The following is a 17,860-nucleotide window of genomic DNA, read 5'->3' on the forward strand; positions in this document are numbered from 1 at the left end:
TATTAGTCTATTTTCAGGTTCTTTCAGAAGCTCTTTCACATTTTTTTCACGCGTACTGACCCTTTATGACACACATGCCACACTGTGTTTTACCACACTGTGGCACTGACAACCGTATAATATGGACCAATTTGTGGCCTTGTAATCAGGTGCACAGATTTAAAAAAGAAAGTGTATGAGTGTGTGTGTGTGTGTGTGTGGGGGGGGGGGGGGGGGGGGCATCAGGTTGGTTTAGGACAGACAGAGCTGGCTTTCAGAGTCAAAGGTCTGGACTGTGTCACTGTTATTGAGGCTGTATAGTTATATGCAGAGAGACACTGCAGTTTTCTCTTACACTGGCATCATTTAGACTGTGTGTGTGTGTGCGTGTGTGTGTAGGTGTCGGTGTGTGTATGTGCGTGTGTGTTACAAACCAGAAATACCAGCTAACTCCCTACTTAATAAATCCTCCACTCAAGCCATTTCAACCCCCCAACCCTCTAACCCCCTCCCTGCTTCACTCTTTTTTTCCCTCTCCTCCACTGTCCCTGCTGCTAACTCCACTCTCTGTCGTTGGACGTCTGGTCAGTTTCTTCCAGCCAAAACAAATAGCGTCAAAACAGTTTAGCAAAAACAAGCAAGATGTAGCCACACAATTAATCCTGTTTACACATTACGTAAAAGTGTTTTTCAGCTTTTGACTTACAGACCTGATTTAATTGCAGTGTGTGGAGTTTTCACTCTTCAATGTCAGTAATGACACAATCCTCCAATGATGCTGTAAAGTACACTTGCTTGATTTATAGCTTCAAATTTGGGAGATAACTTGCATGGGATGAAACAACATTTTTATCCCAGATAACGAGGTTCAAAATGTTAACAACTAAGAAAAAATGTTCTGCTTTTGTTTAAAAGTTTCATCTGATATCCACATTGTTGCCTCCTTTTGTGTTGTATTTCTGGTTGTGTTAAAAATGTAGTTGCTTTTTAATGCACCTTGCAGATATATAAAGGACTATACCGTGTCAGGATAATCATTTCACACACCTTATTATCGATGTAATACAGATATTATTCACACCTGATCAATCAGGCTGTTGTTAACACAGAGGCTGATGATGGAGAGGGAGGATAAACAGTGCTAAGCTCTCATTGGCTAGATCAGGTTATGTGCTTTGATCTTCTCCCTCCTCATTACTCTTACAGCGAGGGTGACAATGTGTGTGTGGACTTTTTTTTTTTAAATTCCTGAATAGCTACCAAGTTGGAACAATCTATTTGTTGAATTTTCACTCCTTACTAATGTTAAAACAGAGCACACTAATCATTTTTTTCTTTCTCTGCAGATGAAATGATCTCACCACATTTTATCTCATCTGTCTCAGCGGCCTGGTTAGCTCATAGTTGCACTCTCAAAAACAGACCATTGACACACAAAAACCCCACATACACACATTATCTTCAACTTTCTATGGCATTTAGTGGTAATTACTGTATCTTAACAGTGCAGAGGGAGACAGAGTTTTATCAGACCCAGGAAGCGAGATACGAGTAGTCTCTGAAGGCCCCATACAATCAGGCTACACGGTAAAACACACCAACACACCAAACTCTACTGTGTGTGTATTTGCATTATGTATTTGCATGTGTCTCTGTGGAGGGGAGCCTGCTCTTGTCTACATGAACAAACTCCAGGGCTCGAGTGCGATACACCCACATAACCTGCCGATATCACTGCATTTACCTTCCACAACTGCGGATAACCAGGGACGCGTTGACGGCTGCAAATGCAGGAAATACCCTGATAGGCAAAGATATTTTGTGTACTCCTCCTCCCTTCAAGCTTAAATCCACCTCCAGGTCCCACAGGGAACTACCGCCCCCACCAAGCCCATGATGGAGGCTCCTCCTGGGCTACACCACTGATAGTCCCCCCCCGTCCAAGAGTGGGCCTGATGAACAGGGAGGGAGCTTGTACAAACATTGCATATTTGACTTATGTGTGCAATCTCTTTCACACACTTACTTTGTGCGCACCCACAGAAAGCCAGGCATAAAATATACAACAACAAATCTCTTGCACTCTTGTAATATAAACATGTGAAACCACCAGTTTGTATTACAACAGTAAAAGAACTTGACTGGAGAGAAAATAACAAAGGAGTACAGAGAGGAGAAATTAGGAAGTTTTGACTATTTAGGACTTTATTTAGCAATCATGCATGTTTTGTGTGTGTGTGTGTGCGTGTGTGTGTGTGTGTGTGCGTGCGTGCGTGCATGTGTGTGTGTGTGTGTGTGTGTGTGTGTGTAGGATAAAGGTTTCTGACCTTAGCAGTGCCTTCTCTCATTTCATTTCAGCCTTTAATCCATGTTTGAGCGTATGTGTGTCTGTGAGTGTCAGTTCTCCCATGAGATGCAGACATAATGCTACCGGACGCTAGCAGGAGATGACTAAGAGGTTAGATGTGAGTTGTGATAAAAAGTGCCCCTCTGACTGACAGACACACACACACACACACACACACACACACACACACACACACGCACACGCGCATGCACACACAAACCTCACATCAAATCTCAAGAGAACCTTGAAGATCTTCTGAACCCCCACGTTCCTGCAGAAAGGAAGCAGATGAGTGTGTGTGTGTGTGTGTGTGTGTGTGTGTGTTTGTAGTAGCTCATTAGAGCATGTGCATGTATTTGTTTGTGAGTGTAACCTAAGCTCTGGTGCAGCTAAAAGACCGGTCCACTTAGTAGCAGAAGACAGACACAACAGCATCTTACCTTTTTTTGCTGTAATCACACACAGATGTCTGCGCTGTTATCTTCCTCTTGTACACATTTCATCATCTTTCTATAGAGCAAGTTATCACTTTAATTGATATTCTTCGGAAGATACCACACAAGGTGATTTTGTTCAAGCTCAGCAAAACATCGTCTCTACAACTTGCCAGGTTAACAGAAACTTTAGACTTTTAAAACTTTCTATAGGCTATATATTATAAAAGAGGTGGTGTATCCAACATCAACAAGCTATCCTTATAAAATAACAGATCTTCACTGCAGCAGTCTGGTCTTCTGCTTGCTAGAGGCCACCTCAAAAACATGCTGTACTTGCAAATAAGGGAGACTCTGAATCGATTGCTACTATAAGAAGAAACTAGGAGCCATGTGAATGATAGCCACAACAAGTCCCTCAGGGGATTCTGACAATGACAATAAATGGGATATCAAAACTGATCATTACATTCTTGAGACTCCTGTCTTATCAAATATAGATACACAATTCCTCTGCTCCAATCATAATCAGACAAGATAAGCTCTCGGACATAACTCACACTCTCAAATGGTGTAAATCAAACTATGAAAAATGATTCAGTTTTGAATGGTGTTGTAACTCATGCTTACAGCTTTCTTTGCTCTCTTTCTTTCTCGCTGTTTCTCTTCTTGTTTTCTGAGAGATTTTGTTGAGTTTGTGTTTTTATGTTGTTTACAATGAGGTGTGATAGAAGCTGCACTATCAGTGAACTACACATATAATTACTTTCAGTCACACTGTCTTACTGATCCCATGCAAACAACACTTAGCTTACACTGCACCAAGCTACAAGCTACCATACTACAAATTGATGCTCCCTGCTTTGCACATTGTCGATTTGTGGTTCAAGAAGACTTCATATTTCAAAGACTTCCCTTAAACATTTCTATTTTCTTGCTCATCCGCATTCACTTGTCTCACCCACCAGGTTCAGCGGCTGCATCAGCCGTTGACCAGCTGTTTTTTGTGTATTTACCGTTTGGCTTATTTATTTATTTGACAGCAACAATCTTTACTCTCAAAGACAAGATGTGTGTGTATGTGTAAATGGTGTTACTTTTCTTCATCATCATCATCATCATCATCATCATCATCATCTTAAAGGCATAAGATGGTCACACTTTTTTGCTTTCATTATTGAGTCACTAAATCCTTAAAATAATTAGTTTTGCATAATATTGTAAAGTATTGTATTATTAAACGTTTTACATTACGTTCAAAGTCAGAACATGTTAAAAGTAAAGTTTGCTTACAGTTTAAGTGAAGGCATGAAGCCTTTTTTTCCAGAAGTGATGATACCAATGATGGGTTTTCCTGCTTTTTTACAACACTGTTTCTTCTTCTTGTGTTCTGGAAAAAAAAGAAAAATCACAGAACAGATCCATCAGCAAATTGGTGGTCCTTATCTATCTCTTTCCCCCGGATGCTAATTAAAGATAATAAACCCTTTGGATCATTTCTCTGAAGCTCCAAACTCGCCGTCACCTCTGCTCTTCAAGCAGCACACACATGCACGCAGCCAGATGGGCTCAGACACACACACACACACGTACATACACACGCTCTTTTCTCTTGCCTTAACACATGGTTGATGGTGTTCCCTGAGGCTGCAGGTGAGTGTAAACTGAAATGTGCTAGATAGTCACTCGGGCAACAGTGAAAAGCTCGTTTAAATAAGCACTGAATGATAAAAATAGTGTCAGGGGCTTTTAAACATACATATTGCTTCATCTTTCAAACACATGCCTGCACACATGCATAAACATAGACACACACACACACACAGATTAATTTCTCTTTACGTCTAAGTTTAAAGCCATCGTTTATCTTCACTCCACGCCTTAAACACAGGTGTTTGGAGAGCTTACAGAAACTCTGATGCCAGATAAAATGAAATCACCGCTACTTTCAGGTCTTGCTTGGTTTTTTTCCACAGAAAATTTCCCCTCTCCTTATCACAAACACACTCTCTGTTAAGGATTTCCTTTTTTTGGGGTCAATACAGAGATATTTATTTAGCTCCGAGACAGCTAGTCTCATGAGCTTACTGGCCTGAAGATTTTTTATTAAGCAAGAAGATAAAAAGGCGAGTTCTGCTCTGTGTCCATTAGGGCTGAAATGGCCAGAAGAGCGTCTGATGAAATGGAATAAACTGTTGTGGTTATCATCTCTGGCTGCAGCCCCAGAGGAGAGTCAGAGAGAATGAGACACGTAAAAATCTATTCACACACACATATCTCCCCCTCCTTGGTATTGCCCAGGTCTGTATTTATCCTTAACCATAACAGAGCAGGAAGATAATGGTTGATGGGACCATCGTAAAAACAACCTGGCACACGTCTGTTTGGATTAACCTTGTCTCCTTTTTTTCTCTCTTCGCCTCTATTCCTCTATCATGTTCATCTATCTATGAAGAAACACACATTGCTAAGGAAAACACTTTTCCACTAAGTATCCATGAATAAGTCGTTCATCCTTTTTAACTACTATAGTGTGTATTTATATTGGAAGGGCACAAACTGTGTCATCAGCAAAAAAAAAAAAGCAGCAGTGGCTGATTATTTTGTGTCCAAATCCGTTTGTTTGAATATTTAAAACAAATGTCGGACATATTGTTAAAACTTGAATCAGAGGGGAAATAAACCACAAAGAGCAGCAAGAAACAGATTATATCCTCCCTAGCACTCCCCATGAGGGAGTTTGTGCTGCAACCACATGCAAACAGAGCAATAAATAGTCACAAGACATTTGATTTAGCACCGATTTCTAATAAGCAAACCTTTCCAGACCAGACCAGTTCCCTGAAACATACGCAGCTGCATTGATACTTAACAGTGCCAGAAAAATAGCAGTATACGGTGAGGTTAGGATACAGAGTGTACATACATCGATATTAAAGAAGTGGATTGAATCTCCTTATTTTAGTAACTTTTTATTACATTTCATGACATGTTCATGGTCTTAACACCAAGTTCACCCTCATTTTGGAACAAGCTTTCTTGGCTCTGCTCTTGGACTCATTCTGATTTGATCATTTCTTCTATATTTGTCGGTTTGAATGGCATTGTATCCCATCACAAACTCACCTGCGTGCTGTCATTGGCTGGGGGAAGTACATCCACTCACTGCCCAGAAAAGTTTCAGTCAACCAAAACATTGATATTGAACAAAATACCCGATCTGTGCTCAGACTGCGCACACATTCATAAGTGATGATTGAGCAGCATTGTATAAGTGTGTATATATAAATATTAGGGGTTGAATTTTAACTTGTTAATTACAATTGATTAATTAAAAGAAAAAAACGTGTTAAATTGTTTAAACGCATTTAATCCCAATTTGCCTCATAAAACACAGCGGAACTGTTTGTCATTTCTACGCACTAGCTTCACGCTAGCTTTTCGCTAGCTTCACAATAACTTTTCGCCCAGCTTTGCCACAAGTACAAAAATGGTTACATTTTTTTAATCACACACACACACACACACACACACACACACACACACACACACACACACACACACACATATCATTTATTTATTTTTCGGAAAAACCTTAATTTTTTGAAAATATCGTTGCAATTGGTTACACAATAATCATAAAAACATGATGGGCACCTGTGAATTATTAGCACATAATGGCCAAAGTATTATTCATCTAGCTTAAGAGGAAATTTAAGGGCCCACTGCTGGAGTTGATTTGCAAAAAAGAACGTTTCTACTTTAAAAACCTTTTTGTTACCCAAGATCGTCTTGTTCTGTGAGTCATGTTCAATAAAACCAGAAACAATTATGTTGAAAACCCACTACATGACAGCTGATAACTTCAGCAAACTCTCTGAACTCCTAAGGAGGCCATTGTGGGCCTTTAAAATGCTGATCCATGTGTCTGATGAGACTGGGAGGCCGATATTTTATATCTCTGTGGAGGACGGGGATACAATATATCTGACACAGCTTTATTGGTTTAAACTTTAATGACTTCCTGCAGAGAGCGAAGCTGAAGGAGACAGAGGGAAACTTGCTGGGAAATTAGGAACTTTAAAAAAAACTCTGTTTTTTGCCTTTGGTTGAACTGTTTGCTCTTTACCTCGTTTTTAAAGTCCCTGCTCCTCACACCATAGCTGGTTTTCCCTGATCTCCGCTTTTCGCATTTGGAGTGATGATAAAGTATATTCCTTTTCAACATGATTAGTATATGACCTTGTCTATGTATTCCTTAGTATACCTCGCTCTTGCTCTTTCGATGGCTTTGATGGGTTTACTAATGAGCAAATGTTCTGATGATGAAGTCTTTTTCCAAGAATTTTTTCTCCCAAACGCCCCTGGCCTTTGGATGACTCCCACAGGAGGCCATTAATTTAGATATCAGAGTGTGTCTGTGTGGGTTTGGTGTGCGTACATGTACATAGCTTTGCATTTGAGTGGGATATTTTAGTTGCTTTGTCTTATCACACATCCACACAAACACAAGCATGCCCAAAAACAGACCAATAGATGCAGGTCAGTATGGAGATGCAACGACGCTACAGACTATACAATGATACTCCCAAAGTCTTTGCTGCTAAAACACAACAACCCTCTTATCAAATGTCCCTCCTTCCTATCATCATTCTACACCTTTACCCTGACTCGCTCCCCAAACGCCACCCCAAAACATCCTTCTATGTCATCACCCCCCCCACCCCCCCCCCCCCCCCACCCCACACACACACACACACACACACACACACACACAAATTCAAACCTTCACAAGCACAGCATTTGGGGAACGCTTTGAACACACACACAAAGCACAGAAATGTGGGAGAAGATTGTGAGATCTGTACAAAAAGCATAAAGACACATTTACAGTGATGCATTTCAATCCTGATTGCAAAGAAAAAACTTTATCTCCAAGGCAACCAGGTGTGAAATTAACACCATCCTGCTCCTGACCAACTGAAGCATGTATGGTTTCACTCTGCGATAGTGAGATGCCACTTTATGTTCAGCCTTCTCTAACCTTCACAGCAGTTTTTTTCAGAGTGCCCTGTTTTCTAGAGAGGGAGGAAGAAGCCACTTCAAATAGCTTACAGCAACTCCTTCTTTAGCCAAACACAGGCTGTCTGTCTGTCTGTATGACAAAAAGGGCAAGTGGGCCTCAGCTTTGAAATGTTTGTTCATTTTGTCTTTGTAAGAGCCACCAAAAGAGAACATACATACATCTACATACATTTTATCGAGTCACATCCGATTTTCTTCAAAGGATATATATTAGAAATGAATTCAGCCATCTTTGCTTTGGTCCCGGTTTTGATTGTTTGAAAATATTCTTCACAGTTACTGTTTTTACCAGTAAATCATCATAAAGAAGCTTTAGCAAATGTGTTATTTCCTATATCATTATTAGTGAGATTAAGGGATTTAGCCAATAAGATAGGAGATTGTAAAATGTAAAAAAGTGAAGAAAAAAATCAATAGTCCATAGGTTACTATCAATGATCCCATCCCAGCCTCTTCAGCATTATCTCACCCCTCTTTGTCCTCGATGAGCAGGTGTTTTCTCTGCAGACTGAAGCTGCAGTAGAAAATATTCATCATAGTGTCATCATTTTTAAAAGTAGTCTAAACACAGCCGAACAGGGAATTCCATAACATTTGTGCAGGTGTGTTAATGTTAGGTTAGTACATTTTGCACGATGAGTGTTGGAGTGATGGTCTCTATGTCTGAGCTCAGACATATCTGTGGCTCTGTGATGACATGATGAGAAAAAAAAGAATACTGCACTTCTGTGTAGCAATTACCACTTTTATGATCGAATGTCCATGTTTTTTCATTTGTGTTTGATTCTTAGTAGTGTAGTAGTCCACTATTCTAAGATAGTGGACTGCTTATTTAGTTTAAGATGTAATGCTTTGGGTAAAAGCCAAAAGAGGTTGACCTGGCTGGGTTTCCTCTTCTTGACAAGCATGACAATTTTGACAAATTTGTAATTTCTGGTCAAGGACATTAGCATATTAAACTAACCTGTTGCTCGCTTTTATGCATTATGCAACTATATGTGTGATCATGTAACCTACATGCAGACCAGTGTGTCGGCTGTGCCCCTGATGCCTGGCTGACTTGTCCCAGTATAAAGAGTGGAGCTGATATAAACAGGCTTGGTCGTTCCCACGTCTCTGTTTATTCTGGGAGACCCCTGAGCTGCTATGCCAGAGTACTGGATTCCCTCTGCACGGTAAGTAACACACTATCCATCGCTGTCTCAGAAACACTCACTCATAAATGTACACCAATATAGATTAGTACACAAGCATATAGTGATATAATAGTGATATAATTGTACAATATATGTTTATCTATTTTAGCGACACAGCCATTTAAGAGATGCATGACTTCAAATTTGACATGCAGGCTAAAGAGGTAGGCTACTCTCTGTATTGTTACACAGAAAACATTTTCTGCCTCGTCCTCAGAGCGGGAAGCTTACAAAAACAAAGGATATGAATTTTTGATACCTGATAAAACATTGTCATTTAACCACTCAAATAATTAACTCTGAAAAACAAGGTATAACTACGTAAACCTGTCAGAAAATCTTGCAAAATCAGTAAAACAATATATTTGATAGACTACAAGCCAATAAAACAAAAACATAACAGTAGCATTCAGCCTCCTACAAGCTAAACTTATCTTTAGCTGTAGGAAACAGCCGCCAGGTGTTTAGTGATAAACAATACAGTAAAGGAAAGATATTGTTTCTTAGTTAATCTAAAGTTAGCTGGGAATTTACTAGCTAATGCAATGTGCTAGCCAACTTCTGTATAGGTTTTCAAATACTGCATGATGGTCTATCTTGAAATACAACTTGATGATGTTCCAATTCTCCAATGTCAACGGTATTTTCTCCTTTATCCAAAAAAAAAAAGTGAAATCATTACAACTGTCAGAAACTCTAAATTTACACAAGCTGAAATATAGCAAAGCAACATACTGAGATTTCTATACTTGTGTGATATACTGTGAACTGTAGACTGGTTATCTCTTTCACTTTATCCATCAAATAGAGTATGTTTCTCCTGCTTTTTTTTCCTTTCCTTCCCTCCTCATCTTTTCGAAGCCTTCTGAAAAAACTCAAACTGTTAGCAATCGGACGCAGAGTTCCCACAAACCTACAAAAGTACCGATGAACTTAGTTTTACAGCACCACTGCAAAGACACGCCAGTTAAAGACAAGCTTTAACTTCGAGTCCTTTTAAAAACAGCCCTGTGATGTACGCCCAACATAAACAGAACACTGGGGTCCTGACAAACACGCCCAGTTTACAGGCAACAGTGAGGTCACCCCTGCAGAACATCTCTGCAGAGACACATCTGCTGACACGAACAAGTCAAGTTTTAAAAAGAAGCAACACCGACTTATTCAGGGTTTTTGGAAAGCTGAAGGAAAAAGGCCACTTTGTTATTTATAGAAGATCATTTGTCCTTTTTGTCCCAAAATTACTTGGCCTAATGAGCTGTTTGTTATACGAATACCAAACTGTCCAGGTCGTCCAAGTTAAGAAGAAAACTCACTTCTTGAGACCATCATGTGTTGATAAGTGACTTCCAGAGTCTTGTTATAATATTGTTCACCCCAACAGCAACAATTTGACATTGACATTTTTTTTTCTGTGTCAGTTTTGATATAGTATGTACAGTATAGGTACAACTTTAAGTAAACCAGCTGCTGACAAATCAAAATTGGCTCAAAACTTTTGTAACATGCATAAAATATAATACTGTGATATACTTAGTAGGAACAATCACTTCTCTCTCTTTCCCTAAGTAACTCTCTTCCTGACACACAAATACACTCACACACTCACTGCAGTTGCAGTGATAGACTGTCTATTTATTCTCTGATATATCTGCATCTATTAAGTCCTAAGTGCTGACATCTGTGTGTTTACATGCTGTATCTTATGACCTAATGAGTATAAGAGCATTGTTCCCCTGGGAAGACACTGCCCGGTGATGAGCTGCCCAAAACTTTGTAAACACACTTCTGCACTCTGCGTCTCACAACACACACAAACACAAGTATCGAGCTTTCCTAACCTGCTCTAAATATGAACCTTTAATGTAAACATCTTTGGACGTTTCATTGAACAAGGCTCTTGTGCTGAATGGATGTGAATTAAAAGGCTATATTTCAGTAGGAGAAACTAACATTACTGAGATGGAAAGGAGACAACTTGGTAACCAAGGAGGAAAACCAATCACAACAAGGCTGAATCATAAATAAGTTATTTTGCTGTTTTGTTTGGGTGCAAGCCAGGCGTAGAAGTGTTTGCGGTGGTCCCAGTAGAAGAGTTGGGTTATAGGACACAATGAACAAATATGTGGATATACAAGCCATAAGTCACAACATGAACCTGTATAAACAAATACGCAGGAATGTGCATGCATGAACACATACACATTAAAATCCGTGCTTAGCTTAAGCAACTGTATTGGATAAAGATTAAATGTCATTCTTATCTGTTTAACTTTCGTGCCATTTTTTTTAGGTTACACAATGTCGGTGAGTCAAATGAGCAAAAAGAGGAGTAAAACCAAGAGAAACATCATAAATTCATGCTCAGTCTGCTCAAAAGGTCACAATCAGTGCACGATGTGACAGTGCACAGAACCCTCAGCATCCATTCATTACATTCATTCATGAACCACAGGAGCGGCTGTGAATGTTCACAAACATTCCCAGCCGCCTACAAACTTTACTCCTTCACTTAGCCTGCGTACAGACCTCCTATAGACTTCCAACTAGCCAAAATGTCAATACACAATAAACTTGAAAAAAGTTACACATCTGGCGATGCTGCTAACATAAACCTGTTAAGTGTTATACTGTATTGACAGAAGCATAGATGTTGACAAAGGCCAAGTTTTGGTCTTCTTTAACTGGAAAATTACAATTTTCAAAGACTCAAACAATTTACAATAAGTTTACCAATTAAATTGATTTCTTTATGTTGTTTTTTTCAAAGGAGCCTCGAGACCCTTTTATATCTATGCTTTTAACCCCCTCCTCCTTCATTGACTATCCAGTACCATTCAATTCATTAAGTTACTCCCTATGATCAGACTCTACAGTCTATATATATTATATATATATTTCTGCAAGAAATTTTTAAAATAGACAATTTCACTATATACATTTAGCTGTTAGGTAGTCTTAATTACCTGTAGTTTATATAGAATAGTATATGTAGAGCTGCAACCCAAACGCGGGCATCCGCTTTTATTTTGAAATCTGAAAAGCTTGAAGCGGAAGTACCTACTCGTCGTCACGCTTGACGCGGAGGGAGTCTAAGAGGGTCCGTGCACACATTTCACCTTTGACTGGATTGTTTATGTTTCGGAGGGTTTCAGCACTGAGCAAGGAGGTAGCTTAAGACTCTAAACAAACATTTCACAGAGCGTATGTGTTATTAAAACTGAAACTCAACAGGAAGCTGTGAAACTCCCTCACAACGTTACACAGCTAGCCTGCTAGTTAGCTTAGCTGACAACTTTTCATTCATTACTGCCTGTGCACTTTTCTTTGTTGCTAGCTAACGGGCTGCTTTATTTACAACATTAGCTGCGCTCGAGTCACGCTCCTTTGTTGTTCGTCTGTTGTCTTCGATCGTTTTATACTTTCCAGATGAGCATGCCAACACACTGAAGTCAGAGTAAACTAAGTTAGGAGAGAGCCAGCGTTATATTTTTGCAAGATTAGCCTTCATAATTTCCTGACAAGCCTGCCTTGGTATTCAACCCCTCACACACTGCGATGAGTTATAGATCAGCTGTAACACCAACAAACCCTGTTATCCTGTGAAAACTATTTATAGTAGTCCACGGAATTGAGCTATAGAAGCATTAAACATCACTTTAGACTCATTTATTGTTTATTTTTCTATCCTTGCACCATATTTTAGTCATTTTGTCACTCTATAAAACACACACACACTACATGCTAGCTTAAGTAATAACCAGGCTAAAATAGTGGTAGCATGTTTCAGAGATGTTAATATTTCTTTCAGATGACTGTTTGATTCGTGTTTTAAATCATACTTCTTTATCTCAGGAGGAAGGGAAACAGATGTATAGATTAAATCAGATGTATTGGTGATGCTACTAAGGTAACAAGTCAAACCCTCTCAGTAAATATAATTTAAAATATGATGTATAATAATCTCTATATGCAAGCCGATGCTGTGCTGTATGTGCAAAATATAAATTATTGTTATTGTTACTTGTGAAAACAGTCATAAAAGCATTAAGGACACGCTTAGGATTCAAACAAGGATTCTTATTTCCAACTCTATAAATACATTGTTTCCCTTTTTGTTTGTCTCGTTGTGTCCTCGTGCAGCCCTGACATGTTGGTGATGGTGGCATTGATGATCAATGCGTGAGGAGAAAGCGCCGCACTGCACACTTCCTGATGGATTCCAGCAACGATGATGCACTTGATATCATTATCACCAATGTGGTGGCAACCTTCAGGACCAGGTGCCACCTCAACCTACGCACCATCGCCTTAGAGGGCATCAATGTCATCTATAAGCCAGAAGTAGGGGTAAGTAAGAGTACAAAGGTTACCGCAGAAGGGACTACTCTCTTCATGTCAGGATCCTAAAGCAGCTTTATGTGTGTACACTGTACAGTAACGCTGCATGAAGAAAGGTGTATGATAACGGCAGTTGGCTGATTTAAATTTGGATCACTTTTTTTCTTTTGCATAGAAAGTTCTGATGAAGCTTCGTAAACCCAAGATAACAGCCTCAATCTGGTCCTCAGGGAAAATCATCTGCACTGGAGCAACAAGGTACAGACTCCCCTTGGAAGAAACGCTTACACACACTTACACTAAGATGAATGGATTTAAAAAAAAACAACCCATAAAAGGCCATTCTGGTTAACACAGAGTCATTAATTTTCCTATGGTTAGACAATTATTGGCTGAGGATGTCCTGAGCTGTCAGGCCTCATTATTGTCGTTGCAGCTGAAGATCCGTGTCAATAATGCAGCCCCATTGTCAAATCTGTCACATATACAAAGCTTACATTATAGCGATGCCCTGAATCTACTGTTGTGCTGGCACTCACTACACTCTCCTCTTTTGTTCAGTGAGGATGACGCAAAGCTGGGTGCTCGCAGGTTAGCACGCTGTCTGCAGAAACTGGGCTTCAAGGTAGGAATAATCTCTTACTGTCTGTGCTGGTCAACAGGTCTTTTTATTTTTGGCTGCAGTAACATGAACATCTCCAGTGTGCAGAATATTTGAAAGCAGGTGCAAAGTGCATCAAAAATATTTATGTTTTCTGCATTGTGTTTTGTCTCGCTAATCCTCAAGGTATGCATGCAAGTTTAGATTGTCAAGTAATACAGAAATAATTTTGAAATGTTGAAACATTTTATTGACGAATTCATTTGTGCCAAACAGGGGCAAGCCTTAAAACGCTTTACTGTCTCCTTGGTGAAGTTAGTCCTGGTCTTTAGTAATACCTTAGATTAGACCAACATGCAGGTGTCCTAGAGCCTCACAAGCACACGGCACCTCTAAACGTTGAGATGAATTTGTAAATGTCTGTGTCTGTGTGTGTTTTGTTTCGTCTCAGGTGAGGTTTTCAGCCTTCAAAGTCGTGAACGTGCTGGCTGTGTGCTCCATGCCGTTTGCAATCCACCTTATAGACTTCACCAAGAACAACCGACCTATTGCCAGGTAGTAAAGTGCCGTGCCTCACAATCACTACTAATAGAATTACTCCTCAAGTCTTATTATTATTATTTGTTTTAAGCTTTTACACATTAATGCTGGTTTCATATACCTGTTATTATACTATCTATTATGAGTGATTCAACATTTGTGAGGACACGATGCCCTCTAGTGGTGGGAGCCCAGAGGTTAGCATGTGGTGCATCAAATACACTGAGGTGTTTATATGTCAACAACCACTCCGTACAGCCTCAGCGCCGCTCATGGGCGTGTGTTTAAAAGCCTTCATGAACACTTTGTAACGTTGTCTATTTGGGTTTTTATCGTCAGTTATGAACCAGAGCTCCATCCTGCTGCCACGTACAGGATCAAAAACATCAAGGCCACCATACAGGTTTTCTCTACTGGCAGCATCACAGTAACAGGTACCTCACACACACGCACACACACACACACACACGCACACAAACTTACGTCTTTCGGCCTCCTTTACATGGGAAGGGGCCTCGTCAGCTTAAAGGATTGAGGCTGTATCGACGTAATGTACTCTTTTAGCCTGTTATAACCAGAAAAGCAGTTTGAAAAAAACAAACAACAAAAAAAAACAAATCCTGATGGAATTTTGCTCAGGGGGAAACTCTTGCACTGTGGCGCAATAAGCCAAACCTGACCCTAGAAGAACTTACTGTAATTATTTTTTGTCAGCCTTCTTGTAATGCTAGCAGTTTCTGTGTAATTGGGGTTAATTGCTTTTTCTGTTTAATTACTCAAAACTTGTTTTCATGCTCCCCCCACCCCCACCCTCCCTCCATCTCATTGGTCAGGACCAAATGTGCAGACTGTGGCCACAGCTGTGGAACAGGTCTACCCACTACTGTTCGAGTGTCAGAAACCCCTCCGCAAATAAAACAAGAGGTCAAAGACAGAAAGACGTGAGAGAAAGGAAGTGAAGAAGCACCTAATACTTTTAATTTATTTGCTTGATTTGAAACTCTACGTGGCAACATTCATTAATGTCAAACAAGACTTGAGGAGTGGACATCGACTGGACTTCATTTATTAACGCTCAACAACCCCGGTTGGAGACATAAATTGTCCCTCTAACTTAAAGTTGGTCCTGTCCTGGACTCTTGAGACTTAAAGAAGCCACGACCTTAAACCTTTAGGGGGAAAGTGATGAGTCAGTGTCCGACTCACACTGAAAGTGGAGGAAGTTATTTGCTGTTAGTGTTGTTGCATGGCTACTGCAAGACAACGTTTTCACCGATCTCCTTTGCGAAGAGTCTGTGTGCTTCCACTGAGAAGCCTCACCTCTAACTCTCCGTACGCGATTACAAGACGTCCCATTCCTCCACCCTCTCTGGAAAACTCTCCGTCCACGGCTCGTTTCTACGTGTTAAAGCATAATCCAAGCCATTTAATGTCAGGAATATTTTGGTCCATACAGTAGTCACATCATAGCCCGAATCTGGACTATTCCATAGAATACATGGGCGTCTAATTGAATTATTTTGTAACATTTTTGTACTTTATACGGTCGACTGTTCTGTATCTTTTCGACCTTGTTTGTTTCAAACTTCGTCATCTGATCATAATGCACACATTATACGATTTTAATTCTCTTCCATGAATGATATTTCACACACGAGGCAAACTTGAACATGTTTATAGAGGCTGTTAATCTCACAAAAAGATAGATTTTAAAATATTTTAGACTGTAAAGAAAAGGTTTGAAGACATCCATAGTCTGCACTTGTTCTCTGAGAAAACTGTAAAGGTTTTCAGAAGCTGTCATGTTCATGTAAAGAAGTCACTATAACAGAAGTATACAACGGTGTTGAGCAGAGATTTTTGATCACTGTCCCATGCAGAGCATTTGGAGATGAATTCATACACATTCTTAACACAGTCAAAAAGAAAAGAAAGGGTTCAAAGAGGCCACGCTCGCACCATTAACCCTCAACTGTCTGAATCACCAACCGTCTGTGGATCAAACAAGAAACAACACAATGAATGGAATCCTACTGATAGGCAGTTTATGTTAAATGTATATAGTAAAAGTGTCTGATGAAAAGGTGTCGGCCAAAACACTGATGTCATTTCCGGAATGTGGGATGGACCGTGTGATCCAGTGTGAATTAAAGATTTGTGACATTTGTGCAGGATTTTGTATTTTGTATAAAAATAAAGGTTAATGATGAAACAGGCCTCAACAGGACGACTGTTCAGTGTGTTTGACTCTTTATTTCTCAGCCTTTTGTTTCTTGCTCTGTGTGTAAAGTGAGTTTCAATACACAAACATGTGTTCACATGTTAAACTAGGACATGCAAAAAAAAAAACAGGATGTGTGTCAAAGAACAGATTTAGAAGTTTGTAGTTTTAATCAAAACAGTTAAACTTTACACAAGTTAATCAGATACTAAAGTACAATCATACAAAAACACATCGTCTCTTTCGCACTGGTGACTAGGGTTGCAAAATTCCTTGAAATTTCAAAGGTTGGAAACTTTCCATAGGAATTAAAGAGAATTTATGGGAATAAACTGGAAATTTACAAAACTGAGAGTTGGCCCTTATAGTTAACTTAAATATCGTAGGGTAAAATGTATTTCAGCATGATCGTGATTAAAACATCCAGATTTCACGTAAAGTACACTTGATATATTTAAAATGTACATGTGTTGAAATGTTTTTTTTAATTGTATTATTATGCATGCATGTCTGCTTAAGACAAAACAAAATGTTTATATTTATGCATGGATACAGTTCGATAAAATGACCTTAAATTCCCAATTAACATCCCATGGAAAGTTTCTCGAAATTTACCGGAAACATTCCACCCCTTTGCAACCCTACTGGTGACACAACTGTACGAGTTGATGTATTATCCAACACACGTTACCTTGAGGAACATTGGCGTACGTAAAGTAGTTTGGTTGGAGTCGAAGATTCTGCAGCTGGCGACTTGATATTTTCTTGATTGCATGTTCCCATAAAATATGACAGAGAAGACGCCAGGCCTTTCCCGAGACAGGGACATGGAGACAATCCAGGTGTGACTGGTTTGAACCTTGTTTCTGTTATTACATAACACTTAACAGGAGGACATGCATAAAACCTTGTATGGTTTAGAAAGTGATTTTGTAACCCAGCAAACACTGTTGCTGTTTATGACTTGATAAATTCGTCTCATCTTTGAGTCTCAGTGATAAATTAATAGTCATATTTAGTCATTACAACATCTTTTGGAATTGAAAATCTTTAAGACTGAAGAGGTAAAAAGAAAACACCAGTTTTCATTGTTGTCCTTAAGTAAGAGGAGAAAGG

General features: G+C 39.5%; 1 protein-coding gene across 3 annotated transcripts; it reads left to right on the top strand.

Annotated features, from left to right (window-relative positions):
- Positions 1–12,064: 12,064 nt before the first annotated feature.
- On the top strand, positions 12,065–16,739 carry tbpl1 (TBP-like 1). 3 transcript variants are annotated; one of them, XM_079358428.1, is made up of 7 exons: positions 12,065–12,141; positions 13,185–13,391; positions 13,558–13,640; positions 13,944–14,007; positions 14,435–14,538; positions 14,863–14,957; positions 15,357–16,739. In XM_079358428.1, the coding sequence occupies exons 2-7, from the start codon at positions 13,257–13,259 to the stop codon at positions 15,437–15,439; spliced, it is 564 nt and encodes a 187-aa protein (XP_079214554.1). In that variant the 5' UTR covers positions 12,065–12,141; positions 13,185–13,256; the 3' UTR covers positions 15,440–16,739. The 3 variants fall into 3 exon arrangements, with proteins under 3 accessions (XP_079214554.1, XP_079214552.1, XP_079214553.1); XM_079358426.1 differs by having other exon boundaries at positions 12,085–12,210; XM_079358427.1 differs by lacking the exon at positions 12,065–12,141 and adding an exon at positions 12,887–12,951.
- Positions 16,740–17,860: the final 1,121 nt, after the last annotated feature.

Source organism: Symphodus melops (assembly GCF_947650265.1).
Source record: "Symphodus melops genome assembly, chromosome: 1".
In the NCBI taxonomy this organism is placed as follows: domain Eukaryota; kingdom Metazoa; phylum Chordata; class Actinopteri; order Labriformes; family Labridae; genus Symphodus; species Symphodus melops.

Coding starts and splice junctions, on each gene's coding strand:
- tbpl1 (XM_079358428.1), top strand. CDS start 13,257: ATGGATTCCAGCAACGATGATGCACTTGATATCATTATCACCAATGTG. Junction 13,641..13,943: donor ATCTGCACTGGAGCAACAAG/GTACAGACTCCC, acceptor TCTTTTGTTCAG/TGAGGATGACGCAAAGCTGG. Junction 14,008..14,434: donor TGCAGAAACTGGGCTTCAAG/GTAGGAATAATC, acceptor GTTTCGTCTCAG/GTGAGGTTTTCAGCCTTCAA.